We start from the raw sequence: 27,107 nt of genomic DNA, 5'->3' as shown, positions 1-27,107 counted from the left end.
GCCCAAGATGTTCACTATCTGTCTTGGGATGTCTTACTCAGACACATTCCCCTAGTCCCCTGTCCCCTGCAGGCCTCAGCCTTATTTAAATATCTGCTGAGTGGTCATTTTACTAGCCAGCCCTCACCAGGGAATCCTGAGAAGGAAAAACCCGGCCCCATCACCTGCCTTGGTGGAAGGCAGGGGGCTTTGCCTGCCAGTAATAAGAATGAGACAAATGGAAGGTCCGGTTCCTGTGCCCGCCCTGGCCACCAGTGAACAGGCAATCACCCCAGCCATGTTCTCAGTCTCCCAGGAGAGGGGGAAATGGGGAAGAGATGTAAAAAAGAGAAAGGTAAGGAGAGGGTAGTGTTGAGAGAGAACATGGATTGGGGGAGGGGGTAGGTTTGAGACACTTCATTTTCACTCATTTGAATGACTTTTTTTGGAGACTTGCACCCCCCCCCCCCACTTCTACACACATGCTCCATTTCCCTGTCCATAGCTCCCTCTTTTAGGAGAATGAATACAATGTATGCACAGTGCAATACAGCTCGAGGGGGGCGGGTTAGTGGAGCCTGGCAACCTGGGTTCAAGCCCCAGTTCATCATTTGCTAGCTGTGTGACCTTGGCAAGTCACTTAATACCTGAGCCTCAGCTGCCCCGCGCATATAAAGTGGGAATAATGCTAGCGCTACTTTCTAGGGTACTGGCAGAGATTAAATACATGAAGCCCCTGGAACAGTGCCAGGCACTTACAGTCTATTGCAGCCTACAGGTACGCAGATGTCCAGCTCCATTTCCCAGTTCCTTTTCCACCTGCCCAAGCAAGGGCAAATATAAAGAAGAAATGGGGGATCCCTTTCTGACCCCACTGCCAGTCCCTTGAAACTCCTGTGTCAGACCTTCTAGATCAAGTCACTAGCCCCAGCACCCTAACTTTAACTGCCCCCCAAGCCCCCCTCAGTTCTCTTCTGCATGCACCCCTGTGCCCCAGCCTGTTAGCCTTTCCTCGCAACAACTAAGCTGTTCTCCCCTCTTCCAAATTCCCAGAACCGGGGTGGGTGGGTTTGGGCCTGGGGCTTCCCTCCTTCCTGAAAGGGGCATTTAAAACTCCACCACCATTTCTCAAAAGGTGAACCCAGCAGGGGTACCTGGGTGGCTCAGTTAAGCATCACATTCTTTTTTTTTTTTTTTTTTTTAATGCTTATTTATGTAGAGTTGGAGGGAGGGGCAGAGGGTGAGAGAGAATCCCAATCCCCAGCATGCTCCATACTGTCAGTGCGGAGCCCTGCTGGGGGGCTCCATTTTACCAACCATTGAGACAAGACCTGAGTCCAAATCAAGAGTCAGACACTTAACCAACTGAACCATCCAGGCGCCCCAAGGAACTGACTTTTGATTTCAGCTCAAGTCATGCTCTCAGGGTTGGTGAGGTTGCACCCTTGCATGGGGCTCTGCACTGACCGCGAAGAACCTGCTTGAGATTCTCTCTCTTTCTCTGCCCGACACCCCGCCCCCGAATAAATAGACTTAAAAAGATGTGAACCTAGCAGATAACCTTGGGGCATTTGCTCAAAGTACAGATTTTCCATTTCGTGCCAACAGAACTGAATCTGAATTTGGGGCAAGGGAGGATTTTTAAATACACATTAAAACTGCGATTTTAATCACAATTAAAATCCGTCTCCAAGAAAATAATCATCGGTGGGAGGTAGGGGCTCAGCGTCCCAAAGCAGGCAGGATGGTTTGTTAGACAAGTGTCTTCCCCAATTCAGGCAGGCTCAGCGGCAAAGAGAAAGGACAAGGACTGGGACCAAAAAAAAGTGAGTCCTAGAAAGCTGGGACAAAAAAAGTGAGTCCTAGAAAGCTGGGAGCGGGGCGTGTAACTCCTTTCAAACCCCTCATCAACGTCCTCACCAATTACTGGGTGCTGAGGGAGTCGCAGTCCAGGAGCCACTGTCTCTCCGCCTCTCAGAAGCTGGAGTGGGGAGAAGAGGGCGGCTCTGGGCCATCTGCGCGGGGGTGGAAAGTGAAGCCCAGAAGGCGACGGGCCTTGGTACAGAGCTGCTGCGGACCTTGGAATCCCGAGGCTCTGCTTCCTGACCCCCTCCCCCCAACCCACCCATCCGCCCCCCCGCAGGCAGCAGTCCGGGAGCACGAGGTGGGGGCGTGGTTCTCCAAAACCCTCTCTCTTCCGAAGCTCAGCCACAACTCCGGCCCCACCCATCCTGGAAAGCAGTCCTTTCCTCTGGCCTCAGTTTCCCCACCCGCGCCCGTGTGGGGTGTGTGTGTGTGTGTGTGTGTGTGTCGGGCGGGGGTAGGGTGGGGAGGGGGATTCCCCACGGGAAAGCAGCCCAATCCCTCCCCCGGACTGTTCGAGACCCTGAACCGAAACAGGAGGCAGGACGCCCCCGGCCGGGAAGCGGCCCCAGCCCGGATTTCCCTCCCGGGTGGGGCCGCAATGACTCACCCCCCTCCCCCTTCCCCTGGTTTCCGTGTTTGCATTTCTCCTCCCGGCCACGTGGCGGCCTGCGCGGCCACTCGGCACCCCTACCCCGACACTCCGGCCGCGGCCGCCGCGACACACAACCCTGGGCCGCTCCTGCCCCCCTGGGGTTTCTCAGGCCTCCGACTGGTGCCCGCCCTACAACCCCGGAGTCCAGACTCCACCCCCGGCCCAGCCCGCCCCCTTCCCTGTGCCCTCCCCCACAGTAAGGCCGGGCGCCTCCTCCCTGCCCTCCCAGCCTGTCCCGGGGAGGGGAAGGGGGCGGGCAGCGTAGGGGGTGTGACAGCTCCCGCCCGGACCAGTGCCAGCTGCAGCCTCGCTTCGGCGCCCGGTGCCAGCTGGCTCATTCGTCTGGGACGGAGGTGGAGGCTTGGGGCTCCTTGCCGCTGGGGGGGGACTCCCCCCTACGCCCCCTGCCCTCAACCCACCCAAAAGGAGCCTCTACACCCAGCCGGTCGCCCTGGCAGCCAGTCCAGCTAGGAATTAGCCCTGTTCCGCTTCGTCTGGGGCTTACAGCCCACACCCCTCCAGGAGGAGTAGGGGTCTCGATGAGGGTCTCCCCCTCCCCAACCTTTTGCTAGAGCCTGCAGGGCTGTGCAAGCTTGAGAAGGACCATGAAGGTGGGTAAAGTGGGGTCAGGGTGGGGAGGAGCAGGAGAGGAAGCTGACATGGTGGGTGGGGTGTTTGGGTGGGAAAGAGAGGGCTGGTCAGGGGTGAAGGAGAAGGGGCGAAGAAGGGTTGAGCTGCAGCTGCATTTCTGGAGGATCCAGTGAGTCGGTAGCCTCACACTGGGAGGTGGTGGAGATCCCTCCAGGGACATGGGCAGTGGGGTGGGGCAGAAGTCCAAAGAAGACCGGGAAGAAAGGCCCGATCTCCGGTCCGCCAGCTGGAGACCCCTAAGTGCGCCAGACCGGCAGGCCCCAGTGAAGGTCTTCCTGTCCCTCCCCCGGCTCCTGGCAGGGTTGCAGCACCTCCGCCTGACCAGTCCAGAGGACTCAGAGGAAGTGGTTCTGCCTGGGGCAGTTGTGCCCTGGTCCAGCTGCCCCAGTCCCAGTCCCAGCCCCAGCCCCATGGCTCTCTGCCTTCCTCCCTGCGTCACAGGTGGGCTGGCCAGGTGAGAGCCGCTGGCAGGTGGGCCTGGCTGTGGAGGACAGCCCAGCTCTCGGAGCATCGCAGGTGAGAGGCCTCCCGGACGTGGTGCCGGAGGGGACCCTGCTCAACATGGTACTGAAGAGGATGCACCGGCCCCGGAGCTGTTCTTACCAGCTGCTGCTTGAGCACCAGCGCCCCAGCTGCATCCAGGGGCTCCGCTGGGTAAGTGCCCATCATCTGTCGGGCCAGGGCCAGGCACCAAGGACTGCAGGAGGGCCTGGACCGGGAGAAAGAGCATGCTTCTGGGGGTGTGGGGGCTCCTGCTGGGCTGGACAGTGGGTCAAGCAGCTTGGCCGCTGTGCGCGTGGGTGGCTCACACAGCTGCACCGTGTACGTCCATGTGCATGTGGTACTCGCGTCTTCCCGTTGTGGCCTGGGGGAAGGGGAGAGGGATTTGTCATTTGTGTCACCTCTGTGTGCCCTGAGGTGGGTGGTTGTGTGTTCTCCAGGTGGTGAGGGGAGGCATGTGTGAGACGCTGGGGGCCAGGTCAAGGTGGGAGGTGAGGTAAACTTGTTTACTGCTCTTGGTACATCACCGTGGCAACATGCTCCCTCAGTGAGCAACAGAACTGCGTCAATTCTGCTTGATCTTGGGGTGAGGTGGTCATGTGAACAGTGCTTGGCATCTGGCTTTGGGGGGCTCGGGGGGGGGACTCTGAGAAGTTTGGAGACTGGAGCTGGAGTCTCCCTTTGCCAGTGAAGAACATCCTGGAGCTGCGAGAATGAAGGAGAGGGCAGGAGGGGAAGAGCAGTGGGGGCGGGGTGGGGGACAGGATAATGGTCGCAGGATCCAAATCAGCGGAGAAGCTCTCTCCAACCACCCAGACTTCACCGAGTTCCTTCACCTGAGATTCAGTGAGATTCAGTTGTGTGTCTGTTCTGTTGCCCACGGGGACAGCACTGGCAGGCGGCTGGGGGAGGGGGCGCTGGTACCAGGAGGGAACTTGGGCAAAGGGGTCGAGGGAAAACCAGAGCAGACGACAGAATTGGGAGAGCTTGTCACTTATGTCTCTTGTCGTCAAGTCCCTTTGAGTGGAGTGACTACCACCTTCTGCGTCTTTCCTCCCACCTCTTGCCTAATGGCCTTTATATTTATCAAAATAGGAGGCTGAGTGAGAAAAAACAAGGTCTGCGGAGGTGATGGGCTCTTCCTCAGCGTCGTCGGAACTGGGAGGATAATCTAGGTGTCCCTAGCTCTCCCCCCCCAACCCCTCCCGCACTCCCTCCCTGGGTCTTCCTGGTCAGGGCCCTCTTGGACCTGGGTCCTGCTCGAGATGGGGCTCTGGAGGGAGCAGGGGAGCTGGCCCCTTCTGGGCTAAGCTGTCTCCCCCACCCCGCCAGGTCACTGGTAGTAGCTATTGCTTGGAGCCCGTGGGCTGGAACCCTCCCTCCCTCCTTCCCTCTCAGTCTATAATTACTTGTGCATTTCCTGTCCCCTTCCCAGCTTGTAGAGGCAAGGTGGTGAGTGGGGGAAAGGTCAGGTGCCAGGACAGTGAGGTCACTGGAGGATCCCTTGGGACCCAGAGTCTGGGAAGGAGTGGAAGAGGCCGCCAGGCTGTCTCCTGACTCCCTCAATCCCCAGAATTGAAGAGCTGGGGTGCACGGGGAAGCCAGAAGGGCGATGTGAGGGTTGCTGGAGTGTAAATAGGGTGAAAGTCACAGAAACATAGCCCCTCTCTAGCAGGTGTGTGTGGGGTGGGGTGGGGGGGGTAGGTGGGAATTGGTGATTAAAGGGTACTTAGATTTTTAGGGCTAGGGGCCGGGGCCACACCCCGCCCTGCTGACCGTCTCTGGGGAATGGGTGAGTGGGGTGGCTTCAGCCCGCTGCGGCTGCACTTAAGAGGTTCTGGGGACCGGTCAAGTTGCTCCTCTCACCTGTGAGATGATTCGTCTGGCCTAGGAGGGGCTCACATGAGGGAAGAAGGGCTTGTCAGTGAGTGTGCACATGTAGGGTAGGGGGTGGATGTTGTAAAGGGGTGGAGCCTAGGCGAACAGTGCTGGGAGTTATTCAGGCCATGCCTGCCTCTTAGAAAACCAGGGGGAAACCCATCAACCTCCTGAGGTCTGAAAAGAGTACTTTCTGTTGCTACTAGATCAGGACAAGAGAAATGAAAGCAGGTTACAGGAGGGTGAGGTTAGACAGAGGACAGACTTACCATCGATGGCAAAAGTGACACTGGGATGGGATGGAAGAACATCTCCTTTGGGAAGCATGAGAAGGAGAGGAGATCTTGTCCAATGCCCAGGAGCCAGAGAGGGATCAGTTTATCTGGAGGCAGGGGCAAGATCAGGATGACCTCTGGGGGGGTTCCCGTAATCTCAGAGAAGCCTGGGATGCTTCCCTTTGAGCGATTGTTTGGGGAGAGGTGGCCAGATTCTCTAACTCAGAAAACATGCTTTCACGCAAGCATGTTCAAACAACGGTAGTAGCTAATAGCTGTATAATACTTGTGTCCCAGGCAGCATTATAAGAGCTTTACCTTTTTCATGTCAAGTGAGCTGACAATAGCCGTGTGAGCTATAGATACCAGTGTCATTGTCTCCTTTTATAGATGAGAGAACAGAGGCACAGAGTGGCTAAGTGACAGGTCCAGGGTTGTACATCGGCTAAGAGACAAAGTTAGGCTTCTGTCCCAGATGACCTGGCCATGGAGTCTGAGCTCATGGTGCACTTTCTTTTGCTGTAAATGAAAACACTGACACCCCAAAGCATCACCCTTCCCCTTGCGTCCTCTCCCTGTCCCAGCACACACAGCCCTGGCCTGAGACCCTAGCCACGGCCTAAGGGAACTGGTCTGACAGGTCCCCACGAGGCTCTCTGGCTCTGCGCCTGCCCCTTCAGCGTGGCTCTGACACTGAGTGACAGGGAGGGAAGGAGGGGGGGCAGGCTATGGCGCTGGTGCAGGGAAGCTAGCTACCCCCTCCTCTCCTACCCTGTGTCCTTCCTGTCCAGGCAGGAGAGGAGGCAGTGGTCAAGAGCCTTCCCCCCAGCCACTTCTTTCCAACTGAGAACCCCAAGCTGACGCTCGGGGTTATCACATCAGAGAGAGGGTCAGCCAAGGTACAACACTTCTTTGCATTGTGTCCAGGTAATAGGCACCCATCATAAAATAACGAAGTTTAATCGAGTTGCTTAAGATTTACTAAGCGGTTACCACAAGCCAAGCATCGCTTTGCATGCTTTATGTTATTAACTCATTTGATCCTCATAATTACCTGTGACATAGCTACTATTATCACGAACCCCATTTTACAGATGAGGAGACTGAGGCAGAGAGGTCAATGAGTAGCCAGGGTCACACAACTAGCTGGGTTACACAACTAGGAACTGAGATTTGGCCGAGACACATGGATGGCGAGCCCATGCCCTTGACCGTATCCTGAATAGTACCCCCACCCCCAGCCTAGGAGGCTCCCAGTGCATATGGACGTAGTCCCAGAGGGACTATGACAAACCCACAGAACTTTGTTTAACGCCGTGTCTTCCAGACTTACTTGCCCGTGGAACATTCCTGAGGGCAGAATTTACCCTTCCATAGCATGAAGTGGGACAAACATGAGGCAGTGGAGGTGCCTGGGAGATGGTGACCTGTGCTTTGGAATCAGATAGGCACAGTGTGAATCCTGGTGGCCCTGTTTACCCACTCTCAAGACAGGTTATGTAACCTCGGAGCCTCCTTCTGTCTAGCTGTGAAACAGCAGACAAACACCTACTTTCGGGGCCACTGTTGCTTATTCAGTAGGATCTTGAATTTCTGAGTAGTTGTGTGACTCAGGGTAAGTTACTTCATCTTTTCTGGGCTCCTGCTTTCCTTGGCAAATTGGGAGGGATGCCTTCAGGAAACTTCCTCACCTCTGATGGGTCAGAGCCTCCTTCTTCTGACCCTCCTGCTTATTCCCTGGGGCAGGGCAGGAAACGGTTTAAACAAGGCCTGGAGATCTGGGATCTGGGTTGTGAGCTGGCACCTCCCCTCCTGATGTGCCCTCCAGGGTCAGAATAATACCAGGAAGGGAGCATATGCTGGAGCCTGGGTCGTGGGCACCAGAGAGTTGGGGCAGGGACCGGGGCCACCTGCGCCTTTTGACATGAACAACAAGTCATTAGTGTTCAGCACTGTTTGTTCCAACACAGGGGGCTGGCTGGGTAGCATTCCTGCCCTTCCTCCTTCCCTGGCTCCTCCTCCTCCTCCTCCTCCTCCTCCTCATTTCCTGTTGCTAAGTCTCCAGGGCTCTGTGTCTGGCACCAGGCTGGGCCCCATGACCCGGGCAGGGATACCCTTGGGACACCTAGCGACTTCCGCCCAGCCCCGGGCCAGGCGCCTATGCATGCCAGACCTCAGGCCTCTGCCTGGCACACAGTGGGAAGATGCCAGGATGAGCAGAGGGGGTTCTGGCCCCAAGTCTGGTTGTACCCCAGCTTCCTAGCCAGGTCCTTTTCAGGGGCTGAGTGTAGATGGGAAAACAGGAGAGAGAGCTGGCGAAAAGGGGGAAGGGAAGGAACCAGGCAGGTGCGGTGGGTGGGGTGAGACCAAGAATGTGAGCACTTCTGGAATTTATGCACGGCTGTCTGGCCGTCCCAAGTACGCGGGACTGAGTTACACGGGCTCTTCACCCCAAGACTTCTGTTTCTTAAGTCAAAGAGGACGGACAATCCCTGTTCTGCCTACTTTATATCTGGTCCTATTCTGTAGAGAACCAGGACATCATGGAGGGAGACACACTTTGTAAACTATAAAGTGCTGCGCCTTTGGGAGGGCTCATAGAGGGCAGGGCATCTTGTCCAGAGAGGTCTACAAATTCCAGTTTTCAGATGGCAGCAAAAGAAGGATCATGAGGGGCGCCTGGGTGGCTCAGTCGGTTAAGCGTCCGACTTCAGCTCAGGTCACGATCTCACGGTCTGTGAGTTCGAGCCCCACGTCGGGCTCTGGGCTGATGGCTCAGAGCCTGGAGCCTGCTTCCGATTCTGTGTCTCCCTCTCTCTCTGCCCCTCCCCCATTCATGCTCTGTCTCTCTCTGTCTCAAAAATAAATAAACGTTAAAAAAAAATTAAAAAAAAAAAAGAAGGCTCATGAGGGGCTTTCCAGCAAGCAGCCCGCCCTCTGCTTCACAGATGAGTAATAATAGCTAACATGTACATACAACTCTTTGCCAGGCAGTGCTTTAAACATTCGGTACGAATCACTCACATAACCCTTCCCAAAGCCTCTGTATTAGTATTACGAGTGTTTTATAGAGTTTATGGACAAGGAAACTGAGGCAGGGAGAAGTTAGCCATATGTTCGGGATCACGCTGCTAGGAAATGGAGGATCAGGGATTTGAATCCACACATCTCAGGGTCTTGTGGTTGGGGACAAAGCCTGGCTCAAGATCAGGCCTTGTGACTCTGGCCCAGGAGCAAGTGTTCTAGGCCTCCCTTCCAAGCCACTCACTTCCTGGACTATCATGGGCCTTCCTTACCTCCCATCCTCATGCTCTTCAGCTCTCTCCCCTGCACAGGTGTGGTTTACCTGGGAGCCTGGGCACACCTGGGCCCTGAGTAAGCAGAATGGGGAGCTCATCTGCGGGGGTGCAGTGTGTGAGTCTAGAAGGAAGGCAAAGTTCTGGTGATAGGGTGGAAGGAGGCGGGTGCCTGGCATACAGGGGTGGTCGGGGAGAACTAGTGTATTTGTTGACTGAGTGTTTGGAGCTGGGGACTGGGCAGGGACTGAGAGAGACGGGGGAGGGCCGAGGTCTAAGAGCTGGATTTGAAGTCCTGGCACTAACGTGCAGACCCTCCCCCTCCTCCCGCCCCTGCCCTTAGACGCCACTCACGGACAGTGAGGAGTCCCTGGATTTCAGCGTGAGCCTGGAGCAGGTACCAGCCGGGAGGGGTGGAGCCGGGAGGGGACAGCACCACCTGGGGTCAGGACTTGACCCTGCTGTGCTGCCCCCGTCCTAGGCCTCCACGGAGCGGGTGCTCCGGGCCGGGAAGCAGCTGCATCGACACCTCCTGGCCACCTGCCCGACCCTTATCCGAGACCGGAAGTACCACCTTAGGCTCTATCGGTGAGTGGAGGCCTGAGCCGCCTCCTTGCCCACCCCCATTTTCTCTCCCTTTTGCTCTACTTTGGACATTGGGGCTGAGTCCTGCTTCTAGCCTAGGAAGGCACTTGTTTCTTTTTAAATTTTTTTTTAAGGTTGATGTATTTATTTTGAGAGAGAGAGGGGGAGGGAGAGAGAGAGAGAGAGAGAGAGCACGCATAAGCAGGGGAGGGACAGAGAGAGAGGGAGAGAGAAAATCCCAAGCAGTCTCCGTGCTGTCACCACAGAGGGAAGGCACCTTTCTGACGGAAAGTCTTCCTTCTGCCCTCCACCCTCCTGCCACTTAATTCTCCCTCCTCTTTGTCCCCTCACCTCTTGTAGGCAGTGCTGCTCTGGCCGGGAGCTGGTGGATGGGATCTTGGCACTGAGCCTTGGAGTTCATTCCCGAAACCAAGCCGTTGGAATCTGCCAGGTGCTCCTGGATGAAGGTGCCCTTTGCCATGGTGAGCCCGAGCCCAGGGTGGGGCCCCCGTGGGGCCGGCCGGTCCTGGGGAGCAGGCATGCGGGGGTGCCTGCAATTGCAATGGGGGCTTTGTACCCACGCGGCCTCAATTTCCTCTCCTCACACCTGGGCCTCTGCCCTGCAGTGAAACACGACTGGACCTTCCAGGACCGAGATACCCAATTCTACCGTTTCCCCGGGCCAGAGCCAGAGCCCGTGGGAGTCCATGAGCTGGAGGAGGAACTGGTGGAGGCTATGGCCCTGCTCTCCCAGCGGGGGCCTGATGCCCTGCTCACTGTGGCGCTTCGAAAGCCGTGAGTCGGGTGCCCTGCACCCCACAATCCTGGGCCTCACATGGCTCTCAGACTCTGTAGTTTCTCAGTTTCATCGCTGAGAGTTTCCCTTACTTCTCGCTGGGTCATCTGGAGTCTTCCTTCCCCACTTCTGAACCCGTTTCTTCCTCTGTAACTGTGGGTGGGGGGCACAGCACCTCCAAAGACCTGTCCGCTCAGGTGCCGCAGTGGCTGAGACGGGGGAGCTTTGGAGTCTGCAGGCGGGTTTGGGTTCAAATTCCAGTTCCGCTGGCTACTAGCTGGGTGGCCTTGGGCCTCTCCGTGCCTCTCCGTGCCAGCTTCCTCTTCTGTCAAAGGAGGATAACGATGCCCACATCAGGGGTTGTCATGAGGGCAGAAATAATGCACTTGAAGCGCCTAGCCCTTGTCTGGCACGCCGTGTGCACTCAGTGGTGGCTGGCCTGTTACGGGTAACAATCCAGCTGGCCTCAGGCCCAGAGCATGGTGGGTGTAGCGGCTCCCGTGCCCTTAGACCCACGGTACACCATGTGCCTCCTGGCCCTTCCGTGCCCGCAGCCCAGGTCAGCGCACAGACGAGGAGCTGGACCTCATCTTTGAGGAGCTGCTGCATATCAAGGCCGTGGCCCACCTCTCCAACTCGGTCAGTCTGCCCACCCTCACACTCTCCCCAGGACCCCCTCTCCCTGTGAGCCCCTGAGGCCCCAACTGCTGGGCCAGAAGACACGTCCCTCGCCTTGTGCCAATGGCTGGGAAATGTCCATCTAATTTCTTGTTCCCAGCATCCTCGTCCAGAAATCCTTCTGCCTCTCTTAGCTCATTTCCTCCCCTTGCCCTGTATCTTGCTGAATCCCTGGCATCCGACCTAGCCACATCTCTGCCCCCAAGCACTTGTGTCTTTGGACCTAACCCCCCCCCCCACCCCGCCTCGTACCCTGGGCTCACCCCACTGACCCTCCTCTCCCCACCTCACAGGTGAAGCGGGAATTAGCAGCAGTTCTGCTCTTTGAACCCCACAGCAGAGCAGGGACCGTGTGTAAGTCAGGGGATAGGAAGCTGGGCAGCAGGGACCTGGACGTGGCAGAGGCCATGGAGAAGTGGGGGATGCCCACAGGAGTGTCTGATCTGTGCTTCTCTCAGTGTTCAGCCAGGGAGACAAGGGCACCTCGTGGTACATTATCTGGAAGGGATCTGTCAACGTGGTGACCCATGGCAAAGTGAGTTCTTCCTGTCTCCCCAGCCCCTGGGTTGTACCGGCTTCCCTGGTCCAAGTCCTCCCAGGAAGTACCTTCAATGGACCCAAGGTTGCCAATCTCCAGCTTTCCTCCTGCCTTGGGGTTCTCCCACCGTGCATCTGTTCTGAGTGTTGGGGAGCCTGGCTGGGCAGTGACTGAGACCTGGTTGCAGGGGCTGGTGACCACACTGCATGAGGGAGATGACTTTGGACAGCTGGCTCTGGTGAATGACGCACCCCGGGCAGCCACCATCATCCTGCGAGAAGATAACTGTCATTTTCTCCGTGTGGATAAGCAGGACTTCAACCGTATCATCAAGGTGCCATTACTGGGGGTGGGGAGGGCAGGGGACATGGCAGGGACATGTCTCTGGAGAAGTGGTAGGGGGTAAGGTAAGGGGCGTGGACAGAGAGGGCCTGTAAGGAGCAGGGAGAGGTAGGAGATGGGGGAACTTGGAGGTGATGGCTGGAGTATGGCCAAGTGAGGAGGGCCATAGCACATTGAAGAAGTTTAGCGAAACCCAAGAACTCCAGCTCAGTGCGGGAGACCGTGGGGGTAGGGAGTCACAGAGAGGTAGGGGACTAGGGTGTGAGGGGAGGCAGTGTAATGGAAAGGGGGAGCCACAGAGGGAGGCCAGTGAGGGATGGGTAGAGAGGGGCTCAGGCTGCATGATAGACAGGACTGGTAGGGCAGATCCAAGGCCATGGGCATGGAATGGGGTGGGAGGAGGGCTGAATGCCCTTGTGGGAGCCTTGTGGGTCTGGCATGGAGGTGGAGGGAGATGCTCTAAAATGGGGAAAGGAGCCATGATGTGTGCTGAGCACTGGGTGTTGTCCAGGATGTGGAAGCAAAGACCATGAGGCTAGAAGAGCATGGCAAAGTGGTGTTGGTGCTGGAGAGAGCCTCCCAGGGCGCTGGCCCTTCTCGCCCCCCAACCCCAGGCAGGAACCGGTAACACACCCGCCATGCTCCTTCTGCACCCCTTCTCTCTTGCCCACCTTCTCTCCTTCCGTTTCCCAGGCTTTCCTCCCTTCCTCCGTGTCCGACCCCCGCCTGCTGGCCTCCTGGGGATGGGGGGAAGAGGGGCACCCAGGGATAAGATGTGCCCCCCCAGAGCCAGCTTTGCCTCCAACCCCAAGGTGGGACAGAACTGGCAAATAGGGAAGAGTGAGATGATGTGATTGATTATTGATGTCTGTCCCAGAAACGGGAGTGGGAGTGGTAGCACGTGTGCTATGGACTGGCTGTTTCTGCTAGGTATACAGTGATGTCTGGCACCCCAGAGAAGATCCTAGAACTGCTCTTGGAGGCCATGCGGCCTGATTCCAGTGCTCATGACCCAACAGGTAGGGGCAAGAGACACCCTGCCTGCTGTGTGACTCAGTGGGTGGGCAGTGTAGTCTGGGAGAGGGCCAGGAACCCTGAGTCTGACCTCACTGGCTGCTGGGCTGGTCCATGTGGTCAGTCGGCAAGAAGTACTCATTCCTGTGCTCTTGGCTTGGGTGGGGAGAGCTGTCACAGGGGCTGGACGTTCCTGGCACACCGCCCATTATGGGACCGGGAGAAGGGCTACTCCAGCTATGCCTATGTCAGTGCTCAGTAGACTTAATCTCTGAAGCCTCGTCCTGTCCCCTTGTCCCTGCCCTACAGAGACATTTCTCAGCGACTTCCTCCTGACCCACAGTGTCTTCATGCCCAGCGCCCAGCTTTGTGCTGCCCTCCTGCACCAATATCCTTCCAGCCCCGGGGTGACTAGGATGTCGTATGGAGCAGGGGGAAGGCATCCCTCACAGCATGGCTGTGCCGAACCCTCTGAAGTACCAGCCTCATGCCAAGGCCAGCTTGTCAGTGGGCCCTGGGCATCCTTGCCCCTCCTTTCCCGCCGTGTGGTGGGTGGTCTGGTTGGATGTTGTGGTCCCCTTGACCGGTGCCCACCTTCCACGCGGAGCCCTCAGGAGGCAGTGAGCAGGAGCACAGCACCTACGTCTGCAACAAAAGGCAGCAGGTCCTGCGGCTGGTCAGCCAGTGGGTGGCCCTGTATGGTCCCATGCTCTACGCTGACCCCGTGGCCACCAGCTTTCTCCAGGTACCTGGGAGTGAGGCAGGGCTGGACTGGGCTGCCAGCGTAGATGCAGCCACCTCTGTGTTGATGAATCTTGGCTCCTCCCAGAAACTCTCAGACCTGGTGAGCAGAGACGCCCGGCTTTGCATCCTGCTACGGGAGCAGTGGCCGGAGAGGCGGAAACACCACAGGTAACGCCTGGCTCCTAGTCAGTCAACCTTCCATATGAATGCCAGGCAGTGCATCAGGGACTGAGAACAGCACCCCTGGGGCCAAACATGTGGCTTGAAATCCAAGCTGCACCGCCTGTAGCTGTGCCGCCCTGGGCACGTTCCTCCCTCTCAGGGCTTTGGGCTCCAGTCTGGAAAACCAGGAGAGATCCTATCTCAGGAGGACAAAATGTTAGCGCGCCTTAAGAGCACCGAGCGGTGCCTGGCACGCCCTGTGTGATCCACGAGCGTCGGCTGGGGTTGCTCATTTGTCTAGACCTGCTCGTTCAATTAGCTGTTCTTACCAGTCCCCTTGCTGTCCACCTCACGTCATGTTCGTGCATTCTCCTGCATCACGCAGTCACTCCCGTGTCATTCTCATATCCCGAGTGCACCTGCTGTCCTCACTTCCTCCACTCTGCACATATTTATTACCAAGCATCCTCAGGGCTTGTTCCTGCTGGCCGCGCCCGGTGAATTCCCTAGAGCTTATCTTGGCCCTCCCAGACATTCCCATGGGGGCAGGTGAGGTTCAGGGAGAGCTCACCTGCAGTGGCCCCTGCCCAGTCTGACACCTGGGGTACTTCCTTGAACTCTCCTTCCCCTGCTGGCCTGGGGAAATCCCAGAGTGCAGGCTCTGGGTTGCAAGCCCCCGCTTTGCCCCTCTCTAGCTGGTGCTTACCATGTGTGCAAAACTCTGAGCCTCTGAGGAGGGTGGGCGGGATCCGGAGCCAGCCCTCCCTGCCCCTGCCCTGCCCACGGGGGCCCCTGGTCTCATCTCACCTCCCTTCTCATTTGCTCCCCAGGATGGAAAACGGCTGTGGGAATGCATCTCCTCAGATGAAGGTGTCTGCATATGAACTGGCTCCTCTCACCTCTGTCTGGCCCCGGCTTCTTCTCTCTGCCCGCCTCCGGGACCACACGGCCCCTCCAGCCCCCACCCCAGGGGCTCTGCCTGGGAAGGGATCCCCATGCACAGACACACCCCCGGGGCGGGGACAGGTGTTCACAGAGCACGAGCCATGTGTGGCACTGGGAGCTGGCCTGATGGGAGACACAGAGGTCCAAGGTCACCTCTCCACCCCTCCCTCACCCCAAGGGGCTTCTGTTGCATTTGGGAGGGAATCCATGTTCGCAGAGCCTGTTAGCAGTTCCCTGGGAGGTGAGGGGTGGTTGCCTGAAGGCAGCCTCTGAAGCCCAGGGTTCCGGGTGCCCAGCACTCTGGGAGCCAGAGATGGCCCATACCGTTCCCGGCGGGGGCCCACAGGGAGCAAAGGGGAACGAGAACAGGGGGCAGGAGCCAAGATTTCTTGAGGCATGGTAGGAAAAAAAGACTGGAAAGGTAGGATGGGGCTGGTTGTGGGGAATGCTGCCCTGGGAAGAACAACCGGGCTCTCTGTGCCCAGCTGCCTGTCCCCACTCCTGCTCCTCCTGCCGGAGACTCTCACAGCTCCTCCTCTTCTACGGGCAACACTTGTTCCCCCCTCAGGGTCTGGAACTTTCTTTCTCTGGTTCTTTGCCCACCTACATCCTTCCTATCTTTCTGATCTCAGCCAAAATGTTGGTTCTCAGAGAGGCCCCCCTCCCATCTCCCTGTCGAGAGCATTCCCCACTCCCCGCAGGCCCCCTCTCTGCTTCCTCCAAGGTGTCTTCCATGATTCCCTTCAAAGCATTATGATCAGGTGGAGTCGTTTTGTTTCTTTGCCTACTTGCTTATTGTCTGTTAGTGTCGGTCACGTCCCACTAGAATGAGGGAAGGGCCTGGACCTCTGTTTCCCCAGGGCTCCCACACTGCCCAGCTCGTGCCTGATGCTCAGGAACTAGTGTGGAATCGCCCTCGTGTGCTGGGCACTGTGCTAGGTGCTGACAATGTGGTAGTAGGGGAGAGCCGCCCCTGGCCTCGTGGGGTCATAGTCAAGTGAGGGACAGAGCTGCTGAGCAGTGTCACGATGCAGGACAGGAAAGGAGGGAGTCTCTGAAAAGGGAAGGGCTGACTCGGGGTCAGGATCAGGGAGAGCGACCCCAGGAGCCGCGAGCTGCAGGGTGTGAGGGTCAAGGCAGTAGAGGACTGCAGTCAGGTTCAAGGGGAAGGGAGTCCACCGGTTAGGGACCCTGCAGGAGGGAGTGTGAGAAGGAGTGAGGAGACCGGGGAGGCACGCAGGGGCCACAACATGCAGGGCCCTGTGAGCCTCGGTAAGGGGTTTGGTGCTTGTTCTCCAAACCATGTGAGCAACTGGAGGTGTTGGAGCCACGGAATGACAAGGTCAGATGTGTGTTTTGAGTAAGTCAGCTAAGGAGCCTGTGCTTTATCCAGCAGACAATGATGGCCTTGAAGCTATATTAGGAAGCTTAGTCTGGCTCAGGTCAGGCAGATTGGAGGGGGAGGGCGGGAGGCGACCGAGGGCCGAGGGTAGAGAATAGTAGGGCCATTGTAACACATGAGGAGGGAGGCCACTGGGCAGGTGGAACAGGAGGTTGGCCTGGGCTGGGAGGAAGGGCGCAGAGGAACCCCCAGAACAAGATGACAAGCTGTGGGGAAGCCGGGCCAGGGGCAGGGGGGGCGGGGTCTGAACCTGGAGGATCTGCCGCCTGCAGAGCTGGAGGAGGAAGAGTCAGTACAGGCATTGGAAGAACAGTCGGGTGGGCAGAGGAATTGCGTTCCGGAGGCGTTTGCCCATCAGGGCTGCCCCATCGGCCCAGTGTTGGGGCCCAGTGAGGAGCGGCTGTGGGACTGGACAGGGCAGGTGACACGGGGGAGTAGAGCATTGGTGGGTAAGAAGGGAGGGAGGGAGGGAGGAGCAGGTTAGGATTCCGCCTGTGCCACGTACAGCTGTGTGGCCTCATGCAGGTTATTAATCTCTCTGAGCCTCATTTATCTCCTCTATAAAATGGGAATAAGAATGATGATATTTTCGTCAAAGGGCTGTTGTGAATAGTTAGACACTTAGAATAAGCCTGTGCTCAGCCTGGTGTGTAGCAAATAGCAGACTAGCAAATGTGAGCCAAAGGAGGAAGAGGAAGAGAAAACCAGGGCCAACAGCTGAGGTGTGCTCGTATTAGAACAGCCCTGGATCAGCCCTGGATAGAACAGACCTATCTATTTGGCAAAGGGGGCGACACACATGTACTGGGCACTGGCTTGTTTGTAGCCCTGCTCTGGCTCTTCTCACAGAGCCGTGGCGCCCGACGCCCGCTGGGGCTCAGATTCCGGCCGCCAGCAGACCCCATGCGTGGGCCCCATGCTCCCGTGACAGAGTCCTCTCCCTGGCTCTGCGTGCTCTCCTCTGTGTCCTCCGGGCCTTACTTTCTCTCCCTCTTAGGCCAGGAACATGCCTGTTTGGCTCCCCGGCCAGGACCAGCCCCTCCCCAGCAGCAACTGTGCCATTCGAGTTGGGGACAAAGGTTGGTGGTCCCAGCCGGCCAGGGCATAGCCTGCACCCTGCCGTCGTCACCCTTGACCTCAGTTTGCCTGGCCGAGGAGGGCACGCTGGACTCCTCGGGGTCTCTGTTCCAAGCTGCCAGACAGAGTCTGCCCCCCGTGTGTCCCTCCACAGCTCAGGGCCTCCCTACCTACTCCGTGCGGCGAATCCCCCCAGGCTTCCCCTTGTCACCTGTCCTGCTTCCTGGGGATCCCCCGCCCCCACTGCTACCGTTGCTGCCCGCTGACTTCTGGGTAGGGGCACCAAGGAGCCCCTTCCTCCAGCTCAGCCCCGTCTTCCTTCCCCCTTCCAGTCCCCTATGACATTTACCGGCCGGACCACTCAGTGCTGACCCTGAGGCTGCCTGTGACGGCCTCAGTGAGAGAGGTGATGGCAGCGTTGGCCCAGGAGGATGGCTGGACCAAGGGGCAGGAGCTGGTGAAGGTCAACTCTGCAGGCGGTGAGTTTGTGTCTCTGGGCAGGGTGGCCCCGAGGGAGAGGCCCCTTGGATCCGTGCCTAGACTCCCCCCCATATTAAGATCATCATTTTTATCATATTCATCGATGTTAATGATGGTTAGCATTTAAGGGCTGTTCGTTATGTGTCCTCAAAGTGATCGGTGTGTGGTGTTTAAGAGCGTGAGCTCTGGAGCCTGCTGTCTGCATTTGAGCCCTGCCGTGTCTGTAGGTCCTTGAGCAGGATATTTAATCTCTCTGTGCTCTTTTTAGCACCTGTAAAATGGGGCTGATGAGAGTGCCTACTTCATAGAGGAACTGTGAGCAGTGCATGAGCTCGTTTATTTAAAGGTTTAGAATGGCGTCTGACACAGCAGTTCGTACATAGGTTTTATTATTATCATGCTCATATATCCATTTAATCCGAGTAACGACCTTATTGAGATAGGTACTTTCATCCTGTTTGCAGACGGGGAAACTGAAGCTCAAAGGGGTTATAGGCAATTTTCCCAAGTCCACATAGTAAATGAGAGACTCTGGCTTTTGACTCTAGGTAGTCCTCATTCATTCTGTCAGCCGGCAAATGTATTTGAGAATCAGCTAGTGGGCCAGCGAGGTGTTGGGAGATAGGGGCACCATGGCAGGTGAGATGGAGGAGCTTGATGGTTAGGACCGGAAACAGGACTCCCGGACCTGGGCTGGGATCCCAGGACCCACTGCTGACTAGCTGTGTGATCCTGGTCTGAGCAGAGCGCTTATCGGATTCCTCATCTGTCACATGAGCACTAAAACTGCACCTATCTCACAGGACTGCTGTGGCCATTAGACAAGATAACGTATATAAAACATTCAGCACGAGGAGGCACAAAGTTAGTGCTCAGAACGGGGCAGCGTGAGAATTATTTAGACCTGCTTTCAGGGAACTTGGGCCATCAGAAACCGCTGCGAATTCTCCGTGAAGGACACAGCCCCGGGGTTGACAGCTGGAGCCCAGGGTAGACAGGAATTAGGGGTACCCAAAGAATGAAGGCAAGGAGTGGAGGCCAGAAAAGCAAAACCTTCTCCCCTTTCAGGAAGTGGGGAGACAGGATGAAGTCATGGGTGCCTGTGCTCTGTTCTGGGAAGCACCGCCCTCTGGTGGCCATCTGGAGAATTACAGTTGTCCAAGGACTTGATTGACACCCTACTCTGAGGCAGAAGCTGTTGAGAGCACTGACCTTCAGATTGTTTAGATGGACTTCCATGTCAGTGACTCATATTTTGACCACAAGCCCCCTTCTATGTGTATATTTGCTTGTAAGTCATTTGCATATAGTCCTATACTAACATCGTATCAAGCTGCCTGCGATGTAAAAATGCAAAACAGAAGAGAAAAATAAATACGAGGTAATACTGTTTTGGACACATGGATGGTCTCGTATATCTGGCTTTGGTGGCTACTGGCCTACAGACTGGGGACTCGAACGTGACTAAAAACACAGTCTCGGTCAGTAGGAAGTGGTGAAAAGCAACACTAAGACCTCTGTCAGGCATTTCAAGTTTTCAAAGGGCTTTTCTATGCATCGTATACTTATGGCCACTACTTCCATAAATTAGTTTGTTAGACTCGTGAGTAGTCAGGGTAAGTCTTGCTGTCTCCATGTGACCAAGGAGGAAGCTCAGGAAGACTCCAGTATTGCCCAAGCTCTGCCTGTCTCGCTAAGAGCCCTGTCTCATCTTCCTCGGGTGTGCTGACCTGGGCAGTGCGGGTGTGTGGGCACCTGCCCCTGTGCATTCAGAGCATCTGCCCAGGACTCCAACCTGGCTGCTGGCAGAAGGGGCCTCCCAGCCTCCCAAATGGGGCCTCTACCCTGCCTTCAGTGGCTCCCTGGCCTCCCTCTCTGCACCCCGACCCCTCCCAGCCCACTCTCTGCTCTCTTTGCAGACGCCATTGGCCTGCCGCCAGATGCCCGTGGTGTGGCCACATCACTGGGGCTCAACGAACGGCTCTTTGTTGTCAACCCACAGGAAGTGCGCGAGCTGGTAGGAACAAGCAGGGTGCCAGGGAGGAGCTGTGTTTTAGGGGTGGCAGAGGTGGGTGCAGGGGAGGGTCATAGAGAGGGGAGAGGGGGGCCTGGCTCTGGCTGCCGCTGGACGTAAGGGAGAAGAGGAAGGAGTGGGCCTCAGCGGATGGGAGGGTTCCAGCTGCTGGGGAAGGGAGAGAGCCGGTTGAGAGCTCTCAAGGAGAAACAAGAACCCCCCTTGTTGGGGGCTCCCCCAGGAGACAGGAGCCGTACAAGGAGGGGGTCTCCGCCCTGGGGAGCCAGCAGGAGACTAGATGCCTCTTTGGGAAGCCCAATGCCTCAGAGGCCCTTCCGTTCTGGTAGTAGCCCTACCTGCCCAGACACCCCTTCAACCACAGGCACGGAGTCTCCGCCCCCAAATCTCTCCTTCCCTGCGCCTGTCCCCTGGGTTGCTCAGGCACCCCTCCTGAGCTCTCTTCCACCTGCAGACCCCGCTCCCCGAGCAGCTGGGGCCCTCCGTGGGCTCTGCTGAGGGGCTGGACCTGGTGAGTGCCAAGGACCTGGCGGGCCAGCTGACGGACCACGACTGGAACCTCTTCAACAGTATCCACCAGGTGCGGAGGCAGAGAGGGGAGGGGAGAGGCGCAGACGGCAGGGGCACCTCGCCCGGTGTGGGCTGATCTCCCCTGCTGTCCCCCATCCAGGTGGAGCTGATCCACTATGTGCTGGGCCCCCAGCATCTGCGGGACGTCACCACCGCCAACCTGGAGCGTTTCATGCGCCGCTTCAACGAGCTCCAGTACTGGGTGGCCACAGAGCTGTGTCTCTGCCCTGTACCCGGCCTGCGGGCCCAGCTGCTCAGGAAGTTCATCAAGCTGGCTGCCCAGTGAGTACCTGTGGGGCCGGTGGGTGTGTGGCAGAGCCCTGAGGCCACCCTCTCTCACATCCCCGTCCCTGCTCAGTCGAGCCCCAGGTCTCCACCCCATCTAGCCCCAGCCCCCACAGAGGCAGTGCTGGCCCAGCCTGGTCCTGGCCCCAGGCTGGCTGTTGCCTGGGTGTGGGGTCTCCGTGGGTGTGTGGCTGCTTCCCCTGAGGGCCTCTGGGTCTTCCACTCACAGCCTCAAGGAGCAAAAGAATCTCAACTCTTTCTTTGCCGTCATGTTTGGCCTCAGCAACTCGGCCATCAGCCGCCTGGCCCACACCTGGGAGGTAGGTATGATCTGGCGAGGTGGCGGTGGGGGGGGGGGGGTGCCCATCCCGGGAGTCCCGGTTGGGGATGGGGCTCCCGTCCCAGAGCAGTGACCGCTCCATCTGCCTGTCCTTTGCAGCGGCTGCCCCACAAAGTCCGGAAGCTGTACTCGGCCCTGGAGAGGCTGTTGGTGAGCGCTGGGCCTTGGCTCCTCCTTCCAGAAACCCTGATTCTGGGCTTCCCAGCAGCCCTTCTACATGTCTTTGGTCACTTCCAGGGTTTCCAGCCCTGGGTCAGAGCCTGACTCTCTCTGGGCTGAGAGTCTGGGCTGCTGGCCGAAGGACGGAGTGTGAGCATTATGAGGGAGCTGCTCAGTGCATTATATCCCTCAGTGCGGGGAGCATTGGCCGTGGCTATGACGTCCTGTATGAAGACCAGGACAGGGCCCACGTGGGGTCTGGCCTTGGGCTCTGATGCACCAGGGGAACGTCAGGGGATCTCCGGTCTCCAGCCGACCTGCCTCAGGACCCTGGAAGCAAGTCCTGGCCCCAGACCCCACGGTGCACCGGGGCCTGTCAGTGGCCCCTCAGGGGATGCGAGGAGCCCGTGGGCTAAATTAGGCCAAATGATGAGGGAAGAGTAGGGGAGCCGACTGCCTCTCCCACTCCTCCTCCCTGCTAGGAATTGTTGGGGGGCTAAGAGGTTTGGAGAGTGTTCAACAGAGAACTGGCACAAAGGTGCTTTTGTCAGCCTGGCTCTGAGCTCTTGGGAACAAAATTCCCTTTGCAGGCTCAAGAGGTTCAAAGGAATTTACTCGCTAGAGAGGGACAGGGGCAGAAACGAGAGAGAGAGAGAGAGAGAGAGAGAGAGAGAGAGAGAGAGAGAGAGTTTTGAAACCTGGAGGGCCCCTGAGAGACTAATGGCCGGGAAGTTTGCTTGGGGGGCTAACCAGAGGCCAGGAAGCCGCGTGCGCGCTGGCTGGCTGAGTGCTTCAGGTCTCCTCCCACCTCTGCAGAGCCCGCTGTGGTGAGACCTGGGGCCCAGAGGAAGCGGAGCTCTGAGAGGATGGTGTTTGCTTGTGTCGCGGTGCGTGGTGGGTCATGCTGAGCGGGGCCCTCCCTCGCTCACTGTGGCTTCTTCCCTCTCAGGACCCCTCATGGAACCACCGAGTCTATCGACTGGCCCTCACCAAGCTCTCCCCTCCCATCATCCCCTTCATGCCCCTTCTTCTCAAAGGTAATAGGACCAGAGCTTACCCTTCTGCCTCCGCCCTTCCAGTCCTGTGCCCGTCTGTATGTCTATCTGACCCTCGGGATGCTGACACGTTGGGGGCACAAAGATGAGTGAGGAGTTCCCAGGCTAGAAGCAGTGTTGAGACATGCAGGCAAGTGCTGGTGACATCAGATGGTGTCTGATACGAGAGGCCTAAGGGATACAAGGAAATTGCTCCAGGAGGTCAGAGGGGAACCGGAGGAAGAGGGCAGTGTGGGGCTGGGACGGACCCAAGGCTCTCATTATTGGCCCTTCGCCTTTCCTGGGCTGCAGGAAGGGGAAGAGCTTTGGGGACCTTTAAGCAAAACCCATCTCTTGACAGACATGACCTTCATCCATGAGGGAAACCACACGTTGGTAGAGAATCTCATCAACTTTGAGAAGATGGTGAGTTCAAGGACAGTTGAGAGTCTGCCCCTAGAGTGGGCTGGAGGATATGACTGTGGCCGTGGAAGGAGGTGGGGGGTGGGGCAGGAGATAGTCTAAAGGTATTATTAATAATACAGCTATGGGGGTGCCTGGGTGGCTCAGTCGGTTAAGCGTCCGACTCTTGATTTCGGCTCGGGGCGTGATCTTGCGGGTCGTGAATTTGTGCCCCACGTTGGGCTCTTCGCCGACCCTGCAGAGCCTGCTCGGGAGTCTCTCCCTCTCTCTCTGTCCCTCCCTGGCTTGTGTGCTCTCTGTCTCTCTCCAAATAAGTAAATAAACTTCAAAAAATAATACAAATACGAATACTTCTTTTAAATAGCCCCTGCTTCACTCCCTTGCATAGTGGAGAGGACAGCCTTTATCACCTCACCCTGCAACCAAGGCCCTCCAGGCCTCTTCCGCTCTAAGCCCTTCCTGATCTCTGTTCTTTCTCGCACTGCCTGCTTCCCGCGGGGCCGTTGGGTAGGCCGGGGCAAAGCAGACATGGCCCCATCTAGTCCCCGGGAGCACCCCGCTCAAAGGGGGCTTGGTTACTAGCTGACCCACGGGCCACGCCAGGGTCCTGCCCCTCAGGCCTGGTCTTCTGTCCTCACAGAGAATGATGGCCAGAGCCGTGAGGATGCTGCATCACTGCCGAAGCCACAGCAATGGTGAGAGGGCTGATAACCCTGCTAGGAGCCCCCGCCCCACCTCGTCCCCTTCCAGGCTCTGGCTCGGCCCAGTCTCCCTGACTCCCCCCCCCCCACCCCACGCAGTGCCCCTCTCACCGCTCAGAAGCCGCGTCTCCCACCTCCACGAGGACAGCCAGGCAGCCAGGACATCCACGTGTAAGTGGGGCAGGCCTGGGTGCTGACGGGTCAGCCACGGCTGGCGTTTACAGGCACTTGCAAGTATGATGCCCTGAGCTCTCCCCCACACCTCTGTGATGTAGGTAGAATGTTATCCCAGCTTACAGATGCACAAACAGGCCAGAGCACTGAAGTGACTTGGGCAAGGCCCCACAGTTAGTGACTCCAGGCCTGATTTTTTGGTTGGTCTTCAGCTGCGTGAAGTGGGAGTAAATCATAAGCCACAGTTCATGTAACACTGTCATCATCGGCTCTTTATTTTATTTTATGTATGTATATATTGTGATAATATGATGAACACCGCTGGGCCCCAGCCAAGTGTGAGCACATTGACAAGAGCTTCCCCTCCCTACAGACCGTTTCCTCTTCCTGTGCCGCTAGAATATATTTATTTAGATATATTTATAAATATATAGACATATATACACACACGTGTACGTGTACATATCTCTTTAATGTGCTTCGTATATATGTTATGAGCACAAAATATTCTTTAGTTTCAGTTGTTTTTGAATTTAGTAAAGGGAGTACTATGCTGTATGGAATCTTGGGGACCTGTTTTTTTCTGAGTCTGAGCTCTTAACCACCCTTCTGCTCCAGACTGGGGGGGGGGGGGTGGACAGTCTTCAGGACTGGCTGTGGGAAACAGCCGGGTGGGGGGGTGGAGGGCAGCAAGGGTCGTTTGCTCCTTGTGGGAGAAGGGATGGGCTCTACCGAGTGGCATGGGTGCCCCCCCCACTCTCCTCCCCACCCCCACTCCCAAGTGGCATGGGTGACCCCCCCTGACCACTCTCCCCTACGCCCTCCCCTTCCCCCACCCCCACAGGCTCCGAGCAGTCGCTGAACACCCGGAGTCCAGCCAGCACCTGGGCTTATGTCCAGCAGCTGAAGGTCATCGACAACCAGCGGGAACTCTCCCGCCTGTCCCGGGAGCTGGAGCCATGAGGAGGCTGGGGCCCGAGCGGGCACTTCCCGTCAGGAAAGCCAGGGCACGCCCGGGGCCAAGAGGCCCACAGGCTGGCCACAGCTGGGCAGGGCTCTCCGCAGAGTGGACTCAAGGCCCTGGAGCGGGCAGCGTGGAGGCAGCTGTCCCCTGTGATGACGGGTGGCCAAGGAGGACCTCGGAATGGAATGAGCCGGGGCCCAAGGCCAAGGAATGGGGGGCAGAGAGGCCCTGGAGTGGGTGGGAGAGCAGAGCAGGTGCTGGGACTCTGGGTTCAATAGAGAGCTCTCCACACCAGGTTTTTCCCAGATTCTGTGTCTTGTGGCTTTGTTGTCAGGCCATCTGTAGGCGGTTTGTTTTCGCAGCAGACAGAGGGAGCCTGTCACATCTGTGCGGCGGGTGTGTGGCAGGGGCAGGGTGGCCGCCTGGGGAGGGGCGGGGGGGAGGGGCCGTCCTGCTTTTCTTCCCAGAGCACAGGAGATAAACAGTCGGGTGTGGCCAGGGCTGTTCCTACGGGCAGGGGGCAGGCGTGATGGTCCCTGGGGAGCCTTACCATTAACATGAATTAACCGGGATGCTGTGTTCCCAGGCCAGCCCTGTTGGGGCATGGCAGTGAAGGCGACACCCTCCCAAACTCAAGAGCTGAGGAGGAGGTGCTGCGCTCCAGAGTGGACCCAGAGAGGCTGACAAACGGTCCCGCTGGTCTCTGGGGTCCAGGCAGGGCGCCAAGATGGCTGACCGCCATCCAAACCTAACCCCCTGACCACAGGGGCCGGAGCGGCTGCTGGAGCCTGGAGGCCCTGTCAGTGGCTGGCCGGGGCAACCCCTGGCTCTCCAGTGTGGTCTGCGAGCACTGTCACAGCCCAGCTGTGACTAACTTCCTCCACCCTCGCCTCCTGGCTGCACTTGCTGTCCCTCTCTGCCTGCAGCACGTCTCAGCCTGTTGGGTGGTCCTCACCATGAACCGGGGCCTCAGAGAAGCGGCAGGTGATGCATAGAGAACACTGAGGCCGAGGCTTCGGAGGGGAGCCCATCCCTTTCTGAGCCACAGCCGGATCCCGGGAAATCCAGTCTCTTCTCAGGGATGAGAATGGTCCCAGCAAGCTCCGTCAGCATTCAGTCCTTCCCTCCCCTGCCCTGCAGCAGCCCCCTCTCTCCCCAGGGCCTCCTTCCTCTCAGCAGGGGGAGGTGCCCTGTCTGGCCCGGAGAAGGATCTCTTGGCCTTGGGGATGACCCCAGAGTAGGTATTGAGCAGCCGGGCCCTAGGGCGTCTGGAGGCCATGGGCCCATACCTGGAGGTGGACTAGATAGCTGGTGTGGCTCCGTACTCGCTCAAGTCCTCCTCCCCTCACCCCTGCACTGCCAGACCTCTCTTCTCCCTGTGGTCATGGACACACACACAAACTGCTTCCAGAGAGAATTAGAGCCCTTCACAGGAGGCGGCACAGCTGGGATCGTACCTCAGGTTTCTGAGTGAACGTGAGCAAGTTAAGGAACAGTCCTCCGCTTCCATTTCTCCGTGGGTAAGGTGGGTGTGATGGTCTCAGTCCAGCTCTAAGTGAAAAGCAAGTCGAACTATAGCTCTGCCTCAAGGGCCAAGGAGACGGCCTCGGCCCGACGGGGTGGGTGGCAGCAACAGGGTGAAGCTGGGCAGAGCCCACTCCTCCAGGGAGAGCCTGGGTAGGGCAGGTGGCAGGGTGCCCAAGCCCGTTCCCTTGCCTGTGGGTGGAGATGCAGGACCACGGGGCACGGAAGCTGCCAGAGCTGAGCAATCATGACATGAGGCCCCAGCCTTGGTGAGTCAGGACTCCCAGGGGCTCGCTTCCCCCCTGAACGCATTGTCTGCTGGGGTTTGGTCAAAGGCCAGACCGGCCTGCCGGCCACAGCCCTTCACCATCCTCTCAGATCCGGGGGCGAGACCGGCTCTGCAAAGACAGCATGGAAGCCAAGCGTGGTCGGGGCTGGTGTCCTTGTCAGCATTCCTACTTGTCTTCTCTGGGGCCACATCGATGTCCCTTCTGCCTTGAACCACCCCACAACCTCCCAGCTGCCTCAGTCCCTTGGACACGCCTTTCGAGCCTGTTGGGAGAGGCTTTGCCAGGAAAACAGTGCCCAGGACGGGCAGGAAGTCACAGACGGGGCTCTGGAGACCCTGGTATCTGGGCTGGGTCACCATGGAGGAGGGAAAGGCTCCAGGTCACGGTGGCTTCTTGCTCTTAGGGCCACACCACCTCTGTCTCCCTGACCGCCTAGGCATGGGGGTGCTGGGGGGCATCCTCTTGTGTCCTGGCCACCCAGGCCGTGCTCGGGGGGCTCCCAGGTGGTGTCCCGGCTTCCGGACAGCTGTGGCGGGTGGAGAAACTCGTGCGACTGCTGGGAGAAGAAAGTTTAAGAGGAGGCCTTTAAAAAGAAACCCTCCCTTGGGGCGCCTGGGTGGCGCAGTCGGTTAAGCGTCCGACTTCAGCCAGGTCACGATCTCGCGGTCCGTGAGTTTGAGCCCCGCGTCAGGCTCTGGGCTGATGGCTCAGAGCCTGGAGCCTGTTTCCGATTCTGTGTCTCCCTCTCTC

General features: G+C 57.9%; 1 protein-coding gene across 3 annotated transcripts; it reads left to right on the top strand.

Annotated features, from left to right (window-relative positions):
* The first annotated feature begins 2,721 nt into the window (after positions 1-2,721).
* On the top strand, positions 2,722-24,850 carry RAPGEF3 (Rap guanine nucleotide exchange factor 3). 3 transcript variants are annotated; one of them, XM_053226151.1, is made up of 28 exons: positions 2,722-3,108; positions 3,590-3,802; positions 9,442-9,495; positions 9,580-9,686; positions 10,044-10,165; positions 10,310-10,478; positions 11,034-11,118; positions 11,451-11,511; positions 11,616-11,779; positions 11,883-12,029; positions 12,549-12,661; positions 12,968-13,056; positions 13,361-13,439; positions 13,646-13,796; positions 13,881-13,963; positions 14,788-14,827; positions 17,302-17,383; positions 17,714-17,860; positions 19,781-19,878; positions 20,348-20,473; positions 20,564-20,745; positions 20,978-21,068; positions 21,188-21,238; positions 22,197-22,284; positions 22,643-22,707; positions 23,345-23,399; positions 23,505-23,576; positions 24,424-24,850. In XM_053226151.1, the coding sequence occupies exons 1-28, from the start codon at positions 3,103-3,105 to the stop codon at positions 24,540-24,542; spliced, it is 2,859 nt and encodes a 952-aa protein (XP_053082126.1). In that variant the 5' UTR covers positions 2,722-3,102; the 3' UTR covers positions 24,543-24,850. The 3 variants fall into 3 exon arrangements, with proteins under 3 accessions (XP_053082126.1, XP_026891768.1, XP_053082127.1); XM_027035967.2 differs by having other exon boundaries at positions 2,725-3,108; positions 11,616-11,692; XM_053226152.1 differs by lacking the exon at positions 2,722-3,108 and adding an exon at positions 3,234-3,257.
* The last annotated feature ends 2,257 nt before the right edge of the window (positions 24,851-27,107 follow it).

The sequence above is a fragment of the Acinonyx jubatus genome, chromosome B4, assembly GCF_027475565.1.
Source record: "Acinonyx jubatus isolate Ajub_Pintada_27869175 chromosome B4, VMU_Ajub_asm_v1.0, whole genome shotgun sequence".
Taxonomy (NCBI): domain Eukaryota; kingdom Metazoa; phylum Chordata; class Mammalia; order Carnivora; family Felidae; genus Acinonyx; species Acinonyx jubatus.
Note: the sequence above shows the minus strand (reverse complement) of the source record. Positions and strands in the feature narration are given on the sequence as shown.

Excerpts from the sequence above, each read along its gene's own strand:
- RAPGEF3 (XM_053226151.1), top strand. Across the intron at positions 12,662-12,967 it reads CCAACCCCAGGCAGGAACCG|GTATACAGTGATGTCTGGCA; the intron begins GTAACACACCCG and ends TGTTTCTGCTAG. Across the intron at positions 22,285-22,642 it reads CATGCCCCTTCTTCTCAAAG|ACATGACCTTCATCCATGAG; the intron begins GTAATAGGACCA and ends ATCTCTTGACAG.